This window comes from Pituophis catenifer, unplaced genomic scaffold (assembly GCF_029215685.1).
Source record: "Pituophis catenifer annectens isolate HBS135680 unplaced genomic scaffold, rPitCat1.0.hap2 SCAF_15, whole genome shotgun sequence".
Taxonomy (NCBI): Eukaryota; Metazoa; Chordata; class Lepidosauria; order Squamata; family Colubridae; genus Pituophis; species Pituophis catenifer.
The window spans coordinates 9,161,855-9,180,720 of record NW_027256895.1 but is presented as its reverse complement, the minus strand read 5'-3'; the positions used below and the strand labels follow the sequence as shown (position 1 = coordinate 9,180,720).

General features: G+C 39.5%; 2 protein-coding genes and 1 non-coding gene across 3 annotated transcripts; 2 read left to right on the top strand and 1 right to left on the bottom strand.

Annotated features, from left to right (window-relative positions):
- Window positions 1-3,493: 3,493 nt before the first annotated feature.
- Window positions 3,494-3,961, bottom strand: LOC139324315 (vomeronasal type-2 receptor 26-like; the record flags this gene model as incomplete). The annotated part of the gene is made up of 1 exon (XM_070954037.1): window positions 3,494-3,961. A coding segment is annotated over one exon (468 nt), but the record flags the coding sequence as incomplete, so codon positions are not given.
- Window positions 3,962-5,414: 1,453 nt separating this feature from the next.
- LOC139325011 (U6 spliceosomal RNA) lies at window positions 5,415-5,521 on the top strand. Its single transcript, XR_011601073.1, has one exon. It is a non-coding gene; the product is annotated as a U6 spliceosomal RNA (small nuclear RNA).
- A 6,413-nt stretch (window positions 5,522-11,934) lies between these two features.
- On the top strand, window positions 11,935-17,351 carry LOC139324314 (vomeronasal type-2 receptor 26-like). The gene is made up of 6 exons (XM_070954036.1): window positions 11,935-12,131; window positions 12,922-13,021; window positions 13,546-14,409; window positions 15,509-15,736; window positions 16,194-16,320; window positions 16,453-17,351. Exons 1-6 carry the CDS (start codon window positions 11,935-11,937, stop codon window positions 17,349-17,351), a joined length of 2,415 nt encoding a protein of 804 aa, XP_070810137.1.
- The last annotated feature ends 1,515 nt before the right edge of the window (window positions 17,352-18,866 follow it).

Here is an 18,866-nt window from a genome sequence, read left to right as displayed (position 1 = left end):
CTGATCTACCATTTCTAAATTTTTCTCAGTTTGTTCTGTTCTATACTATTTTCAGTAGTTTTCATTCTCTCTTCATTCTTCTGTATTGCTTCTTGAATGGCGCCCATTTTTTCATTCAACTTGTGCAACTCTGTCTTCATCTCTCCCATTTCTGTTTTTATGTCTGATCTAATTTCTCCATGACTTTTTGTCATATTTTCCTGTAGTTTTCCCATCGTTTCTTGTAATGATATCAGGACAGCTTGCATCGCCTGCATATTTGGAGAGTCGTTTGATTTTCCAGTAGTTAACATTCCTTCGGTGAGTCTTTGGTTCGATGGAGATGCAGTCTGTGTTGGGACTAATGGTGTAGCCTTCTTTCCTGTTTTCAGGGTTGTAATGGTGGTCATTTCTCTTATAATTTTATGCTGTTCACCTAAAATTTTATCTATATTCTCCCAAATTACCATCCAATTTTATTGATCTAGTTTGTATTTATATATATATATATATTATACTTTTCTGTAAATTAAGCTAATTTCCTTCTACTCAATGTAATTCTATCTCTTTAAATCAATATCAGTTTTACTATTATGTATCAATAAGTAGGTTAGTTGATAATAAAAATAGTAAAGATAATATGAATAATAAATATTAACTATTAGGTATTAAGTACAATAAATATAAAAATAAAATAAATATAATAAATACTCTTCAGTCTAATTATAAGGATCAAATTATTCACAAGTACATTTAATAAAGTTAGTAATTACAATAAATACAGTTGGTATTGGGTACAAGAAATATTATTATATTTTTCTACAACTATCACCACAACTCTACATTGACTATTTCCTAACTTTCTTAAATAGATATAATTTTGTCAGCATGGTTAAATATTTATATATTTCTAAAAACTATATATGATCTATAGCCAGCTCTAACAATACTAAGTAATATTTTAAACATATAGATATGGAGGGATATTAAGCTAAAAAAAGTTGATAAGAGCACAAAGAAAAAGAAAGAAAAGGGGTATTTGAATTTTTGAATATTATTATTCCCGTTATATTCACTATTGCATCAGCTTCCGTCTTACGATGTCAATCTCTCTCTGTTTGCACAGTCACTTTTCATAGTTTGCATAGTCTTTTCTTCTCAACTGTAAGCCTTTCGTTTCTCCGTTGGAGCTCAAGTTTCTGAGATTCAAAGTCCAAAATACAGTTCCTTATTTGCATTCCTTGTTTATCTCACAGAGTGAAACTCTGCTCCCTTTGCTTTTTAAATGTTTTTGTTCTCTTCTGCTCACTATACTGCTCCTGATGCCAGAATGCCACCAATTGTTCAAAATAGTCCTTCTCTATTGGAAACTCACTCTGTCCCTTTAATCGTTCCTCCGGCTACTTCTTCGCTGGTCTTCAAACCTCGGCTAAATCCACTGCTCGGGTTATGCCTGCTGTACTGTCTTTTCTCCTCACTTCCCTTTTCTTTGGCCGGTGCATCACACCTCCAGGACTGCCATTAGGGCAGGCTTCTTCCAGGTCGGGTTGGAGGTTCTCTTCCTAGCACTGCGGGAAACCGCACCTTTCTTCGCTGCCTCAGAGACTTCCTCCTTCTATTGTTTGTCCCTCTAGGACAAAACTTCGCCTCTCAAGGCCCCCGATCCCTAGAAATCCGGCACAAGGAATGGAGTTTCAGTTCCTCTGAACCACCACAGCACGATGCCACCACTGGAAGTCAAAGTCTGACCTTTCTATTACCCCACTCAAGCTAATGAATTGTGAGGGATAGTTATAAACTATTGGATAGGTATCCAATCTCAGAGATGGCCATGAAATTCTGATAGCAATCCATAATCAAGTCATTAGCTAAGTGATCTAAGTGCCCAGCTGAGGCTGTTAATGTTGTAGTCTGCCAGCAGCCTGCAGAGCTGGTAGCAGAGTCGGACAGTGAGGAGGCTGGGGAGGACAATGGGCCAGTCCTGGAGTCAGGGGAAGGCCCAGACGAGGGCTCTGCGTCTGAGACAGAGATGGGGCCAGGGCCATCTGGGAGCGATGCATGGACTCTGGAGCCTCCAGAGTAGGACAGCAGGGAGGCAGAGGAACAGAAGGAGTCTCTCCCTAGTGCACACATGAAAAGAGCTTCTAGAAGACAAGAGCAGCTAAAGCAAAAAGGACGACTTGGGAGTAAGGCCAGGAGATGATTGGCCCTCCCATAAGGTTTAAAAGAGCAGCAACGGCTCTTGGGATCTTTGTAGGAAAACAATGTTGCTACATTTGTTTCTTGTCGGCATCGCTTCCTTTTGAACTTCGTGGGGGTTTTGCCAAGAAAAGCCTTTGGCAGGGTGCCAAAGAAGACAAAGGTTTGTGATAAGGCCAAAGGACTGTTTATGAAGGACTTGTTTTGGAATTAATTTAGACTAAGCTGAGAATGAAGTAATTCTCAGCTGTTCTAATAAAATATGTTTGTTTAGGACTGATTGTGTCTGATAATAACTATTTGGGCCTAGGTCACAACAGTTAATAGACTCAATAAAGGAGATTCATGACTGGTTGATTGGGAATCCCACTGCTAAAGTTCCCACAAACAACTCTCCTTGTGCTTTGAAGGTTGTCGTCCATTCTGATTCTCCTCTGAATCTTTCTGGTAAGCTTCCATGACTCCTTTGCAGCATGAATTGTAGTACCGAGGCTGCTGCTGGTGTCAGAGGAGCAAGAGGTACCAGTTATACCAAATCTGCATTTGTTATGTTCTTAGAGCGCTGTCAAATTGCACAAATTGCACGCAGGGTGCAGGACAGTGTCCACTGTTGTGTGGTCAGCCATTGCTTCTGCTTGTAGGTCAGATGCCATACTGGTGCTTTCCATTGGTCCCCAGTGAAATTTTTTTCGAGTATAAATTAATCAGGCAGAAATAAACAGATGCACAGATGAAGGTTTAAGTAATGTGATTTATTGCCTAAAGTGTATGCACAGGAATCTAAACAAATAATGTCAGCCTTTTTTTAAAAGTACAAGATTCAACACATTTTACATTTGAAAGAACCCTAACAAATCCAAAATTGCTATCCTACAATACAGTGTTAACTATACGTTCATAAAATGATAGTCAGCCTTTTACTGTATTTTTGCAACATTTTAGGAATGGATAGTATAAAAATGATGAACATGTCTCTGTAAACATTGGACATCATTTGAGCCAATAGCTGTAATATCCTAACAGAAAGCAAGAAAGCCTGATGACCAAAATCAAGTTGAAGGTATGTGTTGAAAAGGAGAAAAGACTAGGTTAAAAAAAAAAAACTTGGAAAATGGTGATAACACAGCAATGTGAGCACTTCTTTTGGAATGGGCAATCATAAGAAATCTTAATAATCATAAACATCATATACAAATCCTTCTTTCACAAAAATAAAAAATAACTGTTCCTATAATTATATATGTTTCTTACAGCCTGCATTCTTTTTATTTCTTTTTTCAACAATTTCTCTGACCCAGGAATATCACATGGGGTATTAATTCCTCTTTATAAGTTGCTCCTTGTGGTTGAGATCAGGACGCAAAACAATGATGTAGCATTTTGGCAGGAATATGCATCCCAGTAATGCAGCGCTGGAGGCCAAGATGGAGAAGACCTCCACAGCTACCATGGCTTTTCCTTTTGTGCTCAGATAGGCTGGAAAGAAGGAGATCCACACACTGCAAAAGGCCAACATGCTGAAGGTGATGAACTTGGCTTCATTGAAGCTGTCAGGTAATTTACGGGCAAGGAAAGCCACAATAAAGCTGGCAATGGCCAAGATTCCCATGTAGCCCAAGACACAGTAGAAGAAGAAAGCTGATCCCTCATTGCATTGTAAAATCATTTCTTGTATCTCTGAGTGCATGTTCAACTCAGGGAATGGGGGAGATGTTGACAACCAAATTATACAAATACATACTTCTAATAGAGAGCATGAAAGGACAATAGAAAAGGCCAATTTTTTCCCCACCCATCATTTAATAGCAGGAACCAGAGCTCTGATTTACTGTGTGAGAAATGCAGAGGGAGAGAATTCTCTTGTTTGTTCTGGGCATGCCTCGGTTGCTTGGGGAGATGTGCAGCCTGCTCTCCACCCCAAGACACTGGCCTGACCCAGCCACAACCTAAGCCGGCCTTGTTAACATGAGGACTGGCGGGGTGGGAATGGGATCTGGGAGGAGGGCACAAAAGAAAGGGGGATGGGCTAGCAGTGCCCAGCTATGGCTTTAAGAAGCTCAGGGCAGTGGGAAAAGGGAGTTGGCCCTGCCAAACCTCGCATGCCTACCCCAGGGATCAGGCTTGGAGAAAGACGCTCACCCATCTTCCAGTTTCCCCCTCTCTCTTTATGTCTCTCTCTGTGTGTTTAGCTCTCTCTCTCATGTGCACTCTCTATCTCTCTCTCTGCATCTCTTCTCTCTCTCTTGGAGCGCCAAGGTTGGGACAAGCTGGAGAGCTCTCCTCAGAGCTCTTCACTATTCCTTTTCTTTCTTCTTTTTGGAAATCTGGGCTAACTGAGGAACATGCAGGAGCCACAGCAGAAGCTTCCCTTTGGGCGACCCTCCTCCTCCTCTCCCCCTCCTTCTCCTCCCATGAACCCCTGGCTGGTGTGGCAGGGCCAGGAGGGTGCGCATGCACAGGAAGACCCTCCTCAAGCAAGCGGCCGCCCACCCATGCGCACCTTTGCTGCGCTTTGCCTGAGTCTGGCCGCTCACTTGAGGAAGGTCTCCCAACATGTGCACCCTCCCGGCCCCACCACAGCACTGCCGAGCCCGCTTGCAAATTCTGCCGAGCAGGGTTCCAATTGTTTAGCTCGTGCATACCTCCCAGCCAGCACCATCATGGTGGTGGGGAAGGTGCACATGCTGCCTGCTCTGCTCTCACCAGCAGAGCTACATTTGTTTGCTTGCTGGCTGTCTCCAAGATGGGAGCTGCGCTCAGGCTGCACGGGTCCCCACCATTGGTTCTGTCCAGTTCTATAGAACCAGCAAAACTGGCGGGAGGTTTCACCCACCTGCCACGACATCATCATGGGTGATCTGCACATGTGCAGAAGCACACACAATCCTGTTGCGAACCAGTAGTAAAGGTAAGTGGAACCCACCCCTGGTCCCCACCTCGGGGGGACAGAAGAAGAGGGAAGGGGGCGTGTCTCCCCAATAGGATTCAGGTTGGAGTTGCCTTATTTTGCATGGATTTCCAACACTAGGCTTTCCTGCCAGCCTCCACTCCCCCTTCTGCTGCTTAAAATAAAGTAAAATAAATCTGATGTGTGAGAAGGACTAGAAGTTGAAACACGTGTGATGACATGGTGATATAAATTCAATCCAATTTGTAACTGCATAGTGAGCCGCACAAAAGGATGATGCCATCAATAATAGGTTGAGTGTTATGCTTTATTAAAATTCCCATGAATAGTGCTCGCTTCGGCAGCACATATACTAAAATTGGAACGATACAGAGAAGATTAGCATGGCCCCTGCGCAAGGATGACACGCAAATTCGTGAAGCGTTCCATATTTTTTGCACGGATTATCGATCGTATTGATATTGGAGGGAAAGAAATCTTTCAACAAAAATTAATTAAAGAAGCTTTTGTGGACTATTATACTAAATTATATGCCAAAGAAGAGGTGCAGAATGGACTTATAGAAAAATATTTAAATGATAAGAGAGTTACAAAAATTACCGATCAACAAAAGGAAAGAATGAATTATCCTATAACAGAGGAGGAGATAACAGCAGCAATTAAACAGCTAAAAACAGCCAAAGCTCCTGGCACGGATGGTTTGACTGCAGTGTATTATAAAACTTTACAAGCTGAAATGGTGGGACAACTTAGAGATTTATTTTGCAATATTCAACAAGGGGGTAAAATACCCCCATCTTGGACAACTGCTTATATATCTTTGATACGAAAAGAACAAGTTGGTCCTAAAAAACCAGAGAATTATAGACCAATATCTCTTTTGAATACAGACTATAAAATTTATGCGAAGGTATTAGCCAACAGGTTGATGCCAGTAATCCAAAAGGTGATTCATGAGGACCAAGCGGGATTTATTGAGGGTAGATATATGAAGGACAATGTAAGGCAAGTAATAGACTTATTGGAATATCTTGATAAGAATAAACAGATTCCTGCAGTGCTGGTTTTTTTGGATGCAGAGAAGGCCTTTGATAGAGTGGATTGGAATTTTCTACTAAAGACTTTAAAAAAGATGGGCTTTGGGGACCAATTTATACAGGCGATCTCAGCAATTTATCAAGAGCAAAAAGCACAGATTATTATTAATGGAAGTTTGACGACAGAGTTTAAAATTGAAAAAGGAACAAGACAGGGATGTCCGTTGTCCCCACTTTTATTTATTTTAACATTGGAAGTCTTGCTAAATACAATACGGGACTCTAAAATTTTGAAAGGCATAATGATAAGGCAAGAGGATTATAGAATAAAGGCATTTGCAGATGATCTGGTTGTTTTATTTATTTATTTATTTATTTATTTATTTATTTATTAAATTTCTATACCGCCCTTCTCCAAATAGGACTCAGGGCGGTGCACAGCCAAGATAAAAACAAAGCATACAAAATTTAAGAACAGTATTAAAATAATTAAATATTTTGGCCGAAATTAAGATAACCCAATTTAAAATCAATTTAAAATTTAACTCAGGCCAGCCCAGCTTGTTGAAATAAATAGGTTTTCAGGGCCCGACGAAAAATCCGGAGGTCTGTTATTATACGTAACTCTGGGGGAAGGTTGTTCCAGAGGGTGGGCGCCGTCACAGAGAAGGCTCTCCCCCTGGGGGTCGCCAGCCGACATTGTCTGGCGGACGGCACCCTGAGGAGGCCCACTCTGTGCGAGCGTACTGGCCAGTGGGAGGCTATTGGTGGCAGAAGGTGGTCTCGTAAATACCCCGGCCCTAAGCCATGGAGCGCTTTAAAGGTGGTCACCAACACCTTGAAGCGCACCCGGAAGACCACTGGGAGCCAGTGCAGCTCGCGCAGGAGAGGTGTCACATGGGAGCGCCTCGTCGCCCCCATAATCCCCCGCGCGGCCGCGTTCTGGACCAGCTGGAGCCTCCGGGTGCACCCCAGGGGGAGCCCCATGTAGAGAGCGTTGCAGTAGTCCAGGCGGGAAATGACTAGTGCCTGAGTGACTGTGCGTAGAGAGTCCCGATCTAGAAAGGGGCGCAGCTGGCGTATCAGGCGAACCTGATAAAAAGCCCCCCTGGCCACGGCCGTCAAATGATCTTCTAAAGACAGCCGTGTGTCCAGGAGGACGCCCAAGTTGCGAGCCCTCTCCGTGGGGGCGAGTGATTCGCCCCCAATAGCCAGCGATGGCGTCAGCTGGCTATATCGGGACGCTGGAAGCCACAGCCACTCGGTCTTGGAGGGGTTGAGTCGGAGCCTGTTTCTCCCCATCCAGGCCCGCACGGCCTCCAGGCACTGGGACATCACTTCAAGGGCATCGTTGGGGTGGCCTGGGGTGGAGATGTACAGCTGGGTGTCATCAGCGTACTGATGGAACTCCACCCCAAAGCCACGGATGATCTCACCCAGCGGCTTTACATAAATGTTGAATAGAAGGGGCGAGAGGACCGACCCTTGTGGCACCCCACAAGCAAGGTGCCTCGGGGTCGACCGCTGCCCCCCCCGTCAACACAGATTGCGACCGGTCAGAGAGGTAGGAGGAGAACCACCGCAGAACGGTGCCCCCCACCCCCAACCCCGCCAACCGGTGCAACATGATACCATGTTACCCTATCACAACCAATGGAATCAACAATCCTGATGAACGACATTATACAAGACTATGGTAGAGTTTCAGGTTTTAGACTGAATTCAAAAAAGACTAAAATGATAGTTAAAAATATGACACAAGATCGTAAACATGAGCTTGAAAGGAGGGCAGGTTTTGAAATTGTACCTAAGGTAAAATATCTTGGAGTTCAGGTTGCAGAATCAAACATGAAATTGTTTCAAAATAATTATGAGGTGTTGTGGCGAGAGGTTCAGAAGGATATGGAGACTTGGAAAAAGCTGCAACTGTCTCTACTTGGAAGAATAGCAGCAGTTAAGATGAACATTTTGCCAAGATTTCTGTTTTTGTTTCAAATGATTCCGGTGCTTAAAAGTGATAAACAACTGAAAGTTTGGCAGTCTGGTGTGAATAAGTTTGTCTGGAACGAGAAGAAGCCGAGAGTGAAATTGAAAATTATGCAAGATGTTCCAGAAAGAGGAGGTCTTAAACTCCCAAACCTACAGTTATATTATGATGCAGCAGCTTTAACTTTAACAAGTGATTGGTTTGGAAGTAAAAAGACTGGAATATTGAAAGCAGAAAGTTTTGACCTTGAACTTGGATGGCATGCCTACTTATTCTACGATGACAAAGTTGATAAAGTATTTAAAAGTCATATACTTAGAGACTCTTTGATGAGAGTTTGGAAGAAGCACCGACTCAAATGGGATTACAAAATACCGCTATGGCTGGATCTTGGTCATACTTTGTGGAATACAAATATAATGTCACTCGGGGGGTTTTTATACAAAGAGGTTCTTTTTACAGATGCGGGCAGATGGCAGCTGAAGACATTACAGACACTGTTGGATGAAGGGCTTAATTTAACTTGGTTACAATATAATCAATTACAATTGAGATGGAAAGAGGACCAAAAAACTGGTATTATGTTGCATGAGGAAGAATTGGTTAGACATATAAGAGAGAAAGGTCCAATGCATATCAAAAGGCTTTATAATGTTTTGCTAGAAAGAGATTCAGAAACTGAATTAGTTAAAGACTGTATGATTAAGTGGGCACAGAATTTTGAAGAACCAGTGATGCTGGAAACATGGGAAAAAATTTGGGTTCAGAATGTTAAATTTACACAGTCGCAAAACCTGAGAGAAAATTTTTATAAAATGTTTTATAGATGGCATTTAGATCCCAAAAAGTTGTCATGTATGTACCCTAATGTTCAGCCAAAATGTTGGAGATGTGAATGTTTAGATGCCACGTATTATCATGTTTGGTGGACCTGTAGGAAAGTTAAGGCTTTTTGGATAAAAATTTGGTGGGTCATGCAGAATGTTTTGAGGAAAAAAATTCAATTTTCTCCACAGTTGTTTTTATTGGGTATAGTTAAGGGTTTTACACGGGGTGAGATAAAACTGATATTGTATATGATAACAGCAGCAAGATTGTTGATAGGTAAATATCGGAAGAATGAAGCTTTACCCACTATCGAGGAATGGACTTTGAAGATGGCTAGTTTTGCTGAGATGGCGAAGATTTCAGCATATTTAAAAGACTGTTCACAAGAGACTTATGAATGGGAATGGAAAAGGTGGATAGAATATGTTCAGAACAAATACCAAACTAGAAAGTATCAAATAGCTTTTATTTGAAAATAATGTATTAGAAATATTTTAATGTATTAGAAATATTTTAATGTAAAGAGATAAAGAGGAAAAATTATACAGGGGGAGGGATCAGTTTAAGCTTGTTTACTAGTGTTACTAGTTATGAGTATATAATAGCCATTTTGTAGCTTTTTCAGGGCTGCCACAGTAGGACTGGCTGTAGCTTGGGGAATGGAAGGGTGAGATAGAGATAGCTGGGGACTTGTAGCCAGAATAAAATTCTTTCTCCTGGGAACAAAGGACGTTCTCACCAGGTTCTGGGGAGGCATGGACTGAAACCAACTGGAGTTGGGATGGTGACCGGATTGGACCATGTGACAGACATATGGACTGGGGAAATTTTTTTTTTCTTTTAATTTGGGTGGGGAAAACCATGGGACTTTCAGAGTTGGGTTTTCACCAAATGTGCCAATATGGCATGCCTAATAAATTTGGACTTCGAGGAGCACCTTGGCCTCGGAGTTATGATTGTGTTGTATCTATTACTTGGGACCCTGACACACTCTTTCTGGGAGATACATTCCTCCAGGAGTTTACTGATTTCTTTATCTGAATTTTGATTTGCTGGATGGAACAAAAATTTTCTGTCAGAATCAGCTTCCTGGTTTTGCTCAGAAGATCAGGCAAAATTAGTCAGTGTGGTTTTCTGACAGTAATTCAGGGCAGTGTCAGTAGCTGACAAGGAGTTCAACTGAAGGGAAAACTCATTCTTGGCATTGTCTGAAGTAATGGTGGTGCAGCTCTAAAGAAAAGATGAATACCATTTGCTTCCATCTTAGGGGTAGATTCCGCCAATGCATTGTAACCATTTTCCTGGAGGCTGACAGATCCAGTCCCAACCATAGTTACTATTAGTGATGGAGACAACTGTAACCTTACAGAACAAATTGAGATTTCAATTTGAGAAAATTGAGAGTTCAAAACCCTGGAGAAAGAACTTGTACATCAGAAAGGGACCCTAAAGAAGGAGAAGAAATAAAATTAGAATTCACATACATTGGGGCGGGGGAAAACAATCTCTAAGAGTTTTTTTGGGCATGGCTATCAGACAAAAGAAAAACAGCAAGAATTTCAAAGTGTATCTTTAAATGAATTTCCTACAACTTGACATATACAGTTTGAAGATGTTCTGCCTGGCTTAAGCTCTATTAGTTAGCATGATTTTGAAACTACAATGCCAAATACTAATTTTATCTAATTACTAATTACCCTGTCCTAATGTTCCCTTTTATTCGTATCCATTTCATGTATTTGTAATTATGTTTATACTTGTATCTGTTATCTAATACATGCTTGATGAAAATAAATAAATAAAAAATAAAAATAAAGTATGAATTCATAGCCATTCCATACAGGAGGGAAGATTTGAACTGTTTGCTTCTATGGAAAAAAAAAAAGATCAATTAGATGTGTTTGAAATAATTCCAAAAAAAAAAATTCCTTTTTGTATTAATACTTAGAAGAATTTCAGGAAAATAAATCCTTTCTTGGATGTATTTAATATAAAAACAAGATCAGGACAACCAGATTTTATCTAACAATTCAAGAGAATACTGCTCCGCTTTCTTACAGCTGTCATATTGAGCTCCTTAGACCAAGAAGAATTTTGGACCAGTAAGCTCTCTTCACTTTATTTCATGGTCCCAAAAGAGGAACATCAGAGCATTGGGATTATCCAACTGCTTCATCATTTCAGGTGGATGTGGATTGGAATTGTTGCTGTTGATAACAATAATGGGGAAATTTTCTTCTTCTTTCATCTCCCTTCTAGGGGGATCTGGAAGGAAATCATACACAATTTCTTAAAATGAGGGAATTTCAAAATACCTATGGATCTTAGTGCTATGCAAAAGAAGGGGAACTGCATTTATTATTCATTGTAAAAATAACACACATTTCAAAAATGAATCAATTTTGTATTGCAAATTCCCCTCTGTACATTTTATTTAGCAAGTGTGCATGATTATAATGATTATGATGATGTTTATATTTTAACACTTTGGATACCTATTAAACACACTGTTCAATATAGAAATAGAATTTGTGATACAAAAACAATAAAAAAATATTAAAACCAAAAAAAAAAAAACCCAACAATCATCAGCCACTTATTCTCTCATCAAAAACGAAGTAATTATCTTGTACAGGAATCACCATATTTTCTTCACTAGGCAAAAAACATCAAAGACTGCACAGAAGGCTATTTCAATTCAACAACAATCAATGTATCTTGAACCTCAAGGGATTGTCACAAGGGATTGTCTGTGTCAGAGTCCTTGCTATAGATATCCTCCCTCTGTTCTCCTCTGCCAAAATATCTGTTCAAACACTGATGCTATTCAAGTCACCAATTTCTACTCTCATAGACTTCAAATAGATAATAGTGTATTTTCTGATTAAGTGCATTCTCTGATATAAACCTTGAATTAATCATGGGATTAACTATTGGAATAATACAACCTTTATTTTAGGATGGGATTAAAGACAGAGACATTTTCAAGAGTGAAGATGTTGCTCCTTCTAGTGTTCCTAGTGAAGAAAATAGTGACTCTGAGCTGCCCAGCAAGTGATGCTTTCCTTGTTCCACATGAGTGGTACCAACCTGGTGACCTCATTATTGGTGGGATAGTATCCCACACCTATTACAACCTTCATGAAATTAATTTTAAGGAACACCCTTATATAGCATCTTGTGACATACCAAAGTAAGGTTCTTTTTCTAATTTTAATTACTTTTTATGAAAGTAAAGGATTCTCAGTATAAATGTAGGCTTTATATTTTATTACAGTCTTTATATGACAAATAAATCTTTCAAATGTTTTTAGTTACGGGAAAATAAAGATTTTTCTTTACATTATGGTGAAGTGTTTGTCATATAATGTATGAAACTTTGGTGCAAAACATCTTTTGAAGAGCATTTAGTAAGCTTAAGGTAATTTTTTTTTTTTAAAAAAAATATGTATTGTCACTCTTAACAAAACATACATACAATAAATTGCTGATACATGCTGGAATTGTCCATATTCCATTATGGGGAAAAAGTTAAGGTATGGGTACCATAAATGGGGTTCCATCAAAAAGCACTATTTTTATTACTTGTAGCAGATATTAGTTGCAAATAGTGCAAATAATGTAAAAAATCAAATTTGAACTGTGTACAGATTATTCAGTATTTTAGGAGACCTATTACTTTCCTACCTTCATCGGAGAAAGAATTCTTTGCTATTTTATATAGAAATTATGCCACCTTATGAGAATTTGCCAACTTCCTTTTTCAACGGGGGTATTTAAAACATTTGCAGTGTAATAATCAAATTCTACCAGCACATCCTTGCCTTGGTTTTTGCTGTAAAGAAGATCAATGAGGACTCCCAGATCTTACCTAATGTCACTCTTGGGTTCCGCATCTATGACAGTTACTATAGTTCAAGGATGACCTATCGCACCACTCTGGACCTACTTTTCAAATCCCAGGAATTTGTCCCTAACTACAGATGTGACACCCAGAAGAATCTCATGGCTATCATTGGGGGATTGGATTTTGTCACATCATCTTATATAGCTGAAATTATAGGATTCTTCAAGATTCCACAAGTAAGTTCTGAAGGGGTTGAATGGAAAATTTTTAATCTTATTGTTGTTATGGAATAATTAATGGGCATCAAACATTAGGCCATGTTCTACATGGTTTTAGGTCTACTACTTGGTCTTCTTTTCTGAAACTACAATGCCATTTACAGGAAGTGAGTATCAGGGATACCTGAGGGTAGATTTGAATGGCTTCTATTAAAACAATTGATCTAGTGCATGTGTTTGAAATATTTTCATGCAATGAGAACATCCTCAGAAGAACAGAGGAAGGGACATTGGAGGTCTTCTAGTCCAAGAAATCTGTTAGTATATTCTTAAAAGAATGCTAGGGCGGGAATGTTAGAATAGAATGGAGTAACAGAGTTGGAAGGAACACAGGAAGTCTTCTAGTCCAAGAAATTGGTTACTATATTCTTAAAAGAATATAAGGGGGAAAATGTTCCTTGGATATATTTTATATGAAAACAAGATGGGAAAATTAAATTTAATCAAAAGACTCAACAGAATACTACTGGATTTTCTTTTAGCTGACATATGGCTCATTAGCCCAAGAGGAATGTCAGGCCAGTAAACTCTCTTCACTTTATTTCATGGTTCCCAAAGAGGACCATCAGTACATTGGGATTATCCAACTGCTTCACCATTTCAGGTGGACGTGGATTGGGATATTTTCCTTTGATAATAACAATGGAGAAAATTTCTTACTGAAAATGCAGCCCTTACTATCACAAAATGGAATCTGCTCGGCGTTTATAGAACAGCTTCCTCAACAACTCCACTTTGAAAGATTCCCAGAATTTTATCAAACAATCTCAATTGTTTCCATTAATATGTTGACTAGCAAAGACAATGCATTTCTGGTCTATGGAGAAGCCTGGATAATTATATGGCTAAGGTTTGTTACATTTTTGGTTGACCCTGAAAGCAAGGAAACTGCATTACTTAGAAAGGTGTGGATCATGACTGCACAGATTGATTTTGTACTGTCAGGCATTCAAATCAGTTCAGATCTCAAGATGTTCCATGGGGCTATTTCCTTCACAGTTCATTCAACAGCAGTTATAGGTTTCAGAGAATTTCTTCAGACCATAAATCCTCTTTCAGACTACAGAGATGGGTTTAGGCAGAATGTTTGGGAACAAGCATTTGATTGTTCATTTCCAAAACCAGAATTACAAGGAATGGACAATACTCGCTGCACTGGGGAGATGAATCTGGAGGATCTTCCTGCACCCATATTTGAAATGGAAATGACTGGCCAAAGCTACAGTGTCTACAATGCTGTTTATTCTGTGGCTCATGCTTTGCAGGCTCTAAACATGTTGGGTTTCAATAGGAAGACAACTACGATGGGTAAAAAAATTGATCTTCCAAATCTGCAGCCTTGGCAGGTATTCTCTTTGAATTGGACTCTTCTTTTGTTTCAGTGAGCAGTTTGGTGTAGAATTATTTTTTTGAACCATTGTGGAAAGTCTTAATATTTTCTGCATGTAGAATCAACTTATTTATGAGAAAAAATGTAGAAGTAAGGAAGAATATCCTGACAGAACAATGAATCAGTGTAAAAAAGTGCCTTCAGAAATCCTTGGTGCTACATAACTGGAGATGTTTATGAAGAGATTGGAGAATCATTCGTCTAAATCGTTGTAAGGTCTTCTCCTTGATCAGGGTGGTGTAATGGAAGACATCCAAGGTCCCTTCCAATGTTGTGTTGTATAAAATAGATACAGAAAAACTGGCTTCTGTTCTTATTTTGTCATTCAGGTATTCTGATAATCTGATCATCCAGAAACTGCTATTAAAAATTATGGTTTAGGTTCTGGTAGGAGTTATTTAATAAATCAGCATATATTGTACATTAAGAGTTATTTAAAATGATAATTTACATTACTTTTATTGTCTCTTCCAAAAAAATAATCAATTCTCCAAGAACTTTTGTTTGGCTCATGAACTTTTCATGAGTGAAAAGCTCAGCTTTCTGTCTCTATCAGAGATTTGGAGGAATGAAGTGGTGGTCCTTCTTAGATGTGGCTTGCATAGTTTGAAACAATTCTATGTTTGCAATGGTCATTGCTTCTCATTTATCTATCAAAGAATGCTTAAGTCTCAGATTCCAAAATCTGGCTAAAGGCAATTAATTAGACTCTCAAATAACTTTGGACCAATGAGGAAAGATTAGATATGATTTTTCTTGAACTAAGGGTTTTTTTTTTTTTTTTTGTAAACTTAATTGGATAAAGTGACATCATTCCAAAAGCTTATTTTCATTCTGCTTCTGTTGATTGTTATATTTCCTTAAAATAATATCAAATAAATAATGGAGTGGACATGTACATTTCCATGCAATATTGATGATCAAATATCTTAAGCATACATATTTAATAATAGCTATTGGAACATAAAGAATGAGTGAATGAAACTTGAATATGTTATTCTCTTCTCTGTTAAATTGCTTTCAATTGTCTATCTCTTCTATTCTCTTTCAATTAGCTCCACTCATTTCTTCAAGGCATTTCTTTTAACAATTCAGCTGGGGAGAGAGTGTTCCTGAATGAGAAAGGGGAAGCAACAGGTGGATTCGACATCACCAACTTGATCACTTTTCCAAACAGATCTTTTCAGAGAGTTAGAGTTGGAAAGCTGGATCTAGAGGCTCCGAAAGGGAAGGAATTATTCATTGATGAAGATGTGATTTTCTGGAACCCAACTTTTAACCAGGTTTTTAATTATTGTATCAAACATGCATAAATCCATTATGTTCCCATATTGAACAGAATCCCTTTAGAAACCTGATGTCTGGTTTTTTTTTTTAAATAAACAGTGGTACATTCTTTTCAAATGTTGTTTATGATCCAGCACTCATCAATGTGACAAAATGATATCACAATACAAAAGCCATCTTTGCATATTTGGTTTGCATTTGCATTTGAAATCACAAGAGTGACCATCTTTCCATGAAATTGTCACCCTGTGTAATTATTTACTCTCCCTGCCCTTCAAACAGGGAGGACCTTTTCTACATGAATGAACTTTCTAAATCTTTTTAAGTTGTTAATGAAATTGATAAATTCAGCATTCTTATCGGAAGTAAAAAATAATTTCTCTATATAAATGATAAAAAATATGAACAGTTTTAAATATCTCCCTTTTCAAAACCTTTTATGATTATCACCAGGTTCTCCCACTTTCTCGATGCAATGACCCTTGTTTCCCTGGATCCTGGAAGAAAGGGATTGAGGGAGATCAGTTCTGCTGCTATGACTGCGTTCCCTGCCCAGAAGGGAAGATTTCAAATCAAAATGGTAGGGTAGAAATTCTACCACTCTTCATTAGACTTAAGCAAAAATTAACATACTACATGATGCATAATATTAATGAAGTGTTTTTCAGTATTATAGAATGCAAATGATAAAATCCCTTTATTTTTCTTTCAGATATGAAAGATTGCTTTGAATGTTCAGAAGATCAGTTTCCAAATAAAGAAAAGAAAGGATGTATCCAGAAAGTGGTGGTTTTTCTAACTTTTGAAGAAAATTTAGGAATTGGTTTATCCTCAGCAGCTCTTTGTTTATTCTTCTTGACCTCTTGGGTACTTGGAACTTTTATTAAGTACAGGGATACTCCCATTGTCAAAGCCAACAATCGGTCCCTCACCTACACCCTCCTTGTCTCTCTTCTGCTCTGTTTTCTCTCCTCTTTGCTCTTCCTCAGCCAACCTGGCAAAGTGACCTGCCTTCTCCGACAATCAATGTTTGGCATCACTTTCTCAGTGGCCATTTCTAGTGTACTGGCCAAAACCATCACTGTGGTTGTGGCTTTTATGGCCACGAAACCTGGATCTCAGATGAGGAGATGGGTGAGGAAAAGATTGGCCCTTTCTATTGTCCTCTCATACTCCATCATCCAAGTATGCATTTGTATTCTTTGGTTGTCAACATCTCCCCCATTCCCTGAGATGGACATGCACTCAGAGCTCCAAGAAATAATTTTACAGTGCAATGAAGGATCATCTTTCTTCTTCTATTGTGTCTTGGGCTATATGGGTATCTTGGCCATTGCCAGCTTTATTGTGGCTTTCCTTGCCCGTAAATTACCTGACAGCTTTAACGAAGCCAAGTTCATCACCTTCAGCATGTTGGCCTTTTGCAGTGTGTGGATCTCCTTCTTTCCAGCCTATCTGAGCACAAAAGGCAAAGCCATGGTAGCTGTGGAGGTCTTCTCCATCTTGTCCTCCAGCGCTGCATTACTGGGATGCATATTTGTACCAAAATGTTACATCATTGTTTTGCGGCCTGAATTGAACCAAAGGGAGAAACTCATAAAGAGGAATTAGTACCCCATGTGATCTTTTTGGCTCAGTTGAAGGGGGGGGGAAGAATAGAAAGACTGTTTCTACAGGAATCTTATATAAATCTATTCATACATCTTTTCTCAGAGCAACCTTTTATCAGATACGAATAATATGGGAAATGTAGTGAAATGAAAAGGAATGTATTCTTCTTTCTGTTTCATGCTTTATTCAAAGTGTATGCTGACCAATGATCATAACAAAGAGTGACTAGAATTAGTTTACAATAAGAAGTATGACGTTTTTAAAGAAAATCTGCTGAAATTCAGCTCAAATCGTAGAAAAAAATATATACCACACTCTGATTACAAACTATATCAAGAGGGCAACATCAAGATTAGCTCGAGGAAGGTTTAAAAAAAGAACTTGTATTCCTTGAACGAAGAGGTGAGAAATAGTCGACCTGAGAGGTGGCCAAGTTGAGAGGTGGCCCATCTGAAAGGTAGCCTAGCTGAGTTTTGGCCCAACTGAGAAGTGGCCCATTTGAGATGTGGCTCAGCAGAGAGGTGGCCTAGTGGCCCAACTGAAAGGTGGCGCAGTGACCCAGCCTGACACTTGAATGGAGCCAGTGTGGTGCAAACAGAGGCCACCAAGCAGCAGGGAAATGTAGCGAGGTGGCATTAGACCAGTGGCTCTGAGCTGCATGACAGTCCTTGAGCAGCAGCAGTGCAGAGCTATGTGGTAGAGGAGTGAAGTACCCCAAGCAGTGACCAAGAGCAGCGTGATGAACTAGCAGTGGCTGAGAGAAGCATAGATGACCAACTGAGCAGCAGCACTCACAACAGTGGCTGAGAGCAGCATGGTAGACCAGCAGCAGCTGAGAGCAGTGTGGTGAACCAGCAGTGGCTGAGAGCCAAAGGTGGGATTCACATTTATTTATTTATTTATTTATTTATTTATTTATTTATTTATTTATTTATTTATTTATTATTTATTCATTCATTCATTCATTCATTCATTCATTTATGTATTTATTTATTCAAATTGTATGCTGCCTTTCTCCAAAGATTCAAGGCAACTTACAATTCATTTAAAAACCATATATAAAACATTAAAAGTTAAACCATTTAAAGCAATTAAAACCCATTCACACCATTCATGGCCGGATCTTGCCAAATCGCAGCAGCAAGATCAATGGCCCCAGGCCTGCCGGAAGAGCCAGTTCTTCACAGCTTTTCGGAAGGCCAATAGGGTGGGGATGGTCCGGACCTCAGGAGGTAACTGGTTCCAGAGAGTTGGGGCAGCCACAGAGAAGGCCCTCCCCTTTGGGCCCGCCAGCTGGCATTGTTTATCTGATGGGACCCTGAAGAGACCAACTCTGTGGGATCTTACTGGTCGCTGGGAGCTATGCGGTAGAAGGCAGTCTCGAAGATACCCTGGCCCTGAGCTATGTAGGGCTTTAAGGTAATAACTAACACCTTGAATTGTGACCAGAGACCAATAGGGAGCCAGTGCAGCTTGCGGAGAATTGGTATAATGTGGTTGTACCTTGGTGCACCC

What these genes read in the sequence shown, in the direction of transcription:
- LOC139324314 (XM_070954036.1), top strand. Translation starts at nt 11,935, where the DNA reads ATGTTGCTCCTTCTAGTGTTCCTAGTGAAGAAAATAGTGACTCTGAGC. An exon ending in GATTCTTCAAGATTCCACAA is followed by an intron (nt 13,022 to 13,545) that starts GTAAGTTCTGAA and finishes ATTTTCTTTTAG; the next exon opens with CTGACATATGGCTCATTAGC. An exon ending in GAAGATTTCAAATCAAAATG is followed by an intron (nt 16,321 to 16,452) that starts GTAGGGTAGAAA and finishes TTTTTCTTTCAG; the next exon opens with ATATGAAAGATTGCTTTGAA.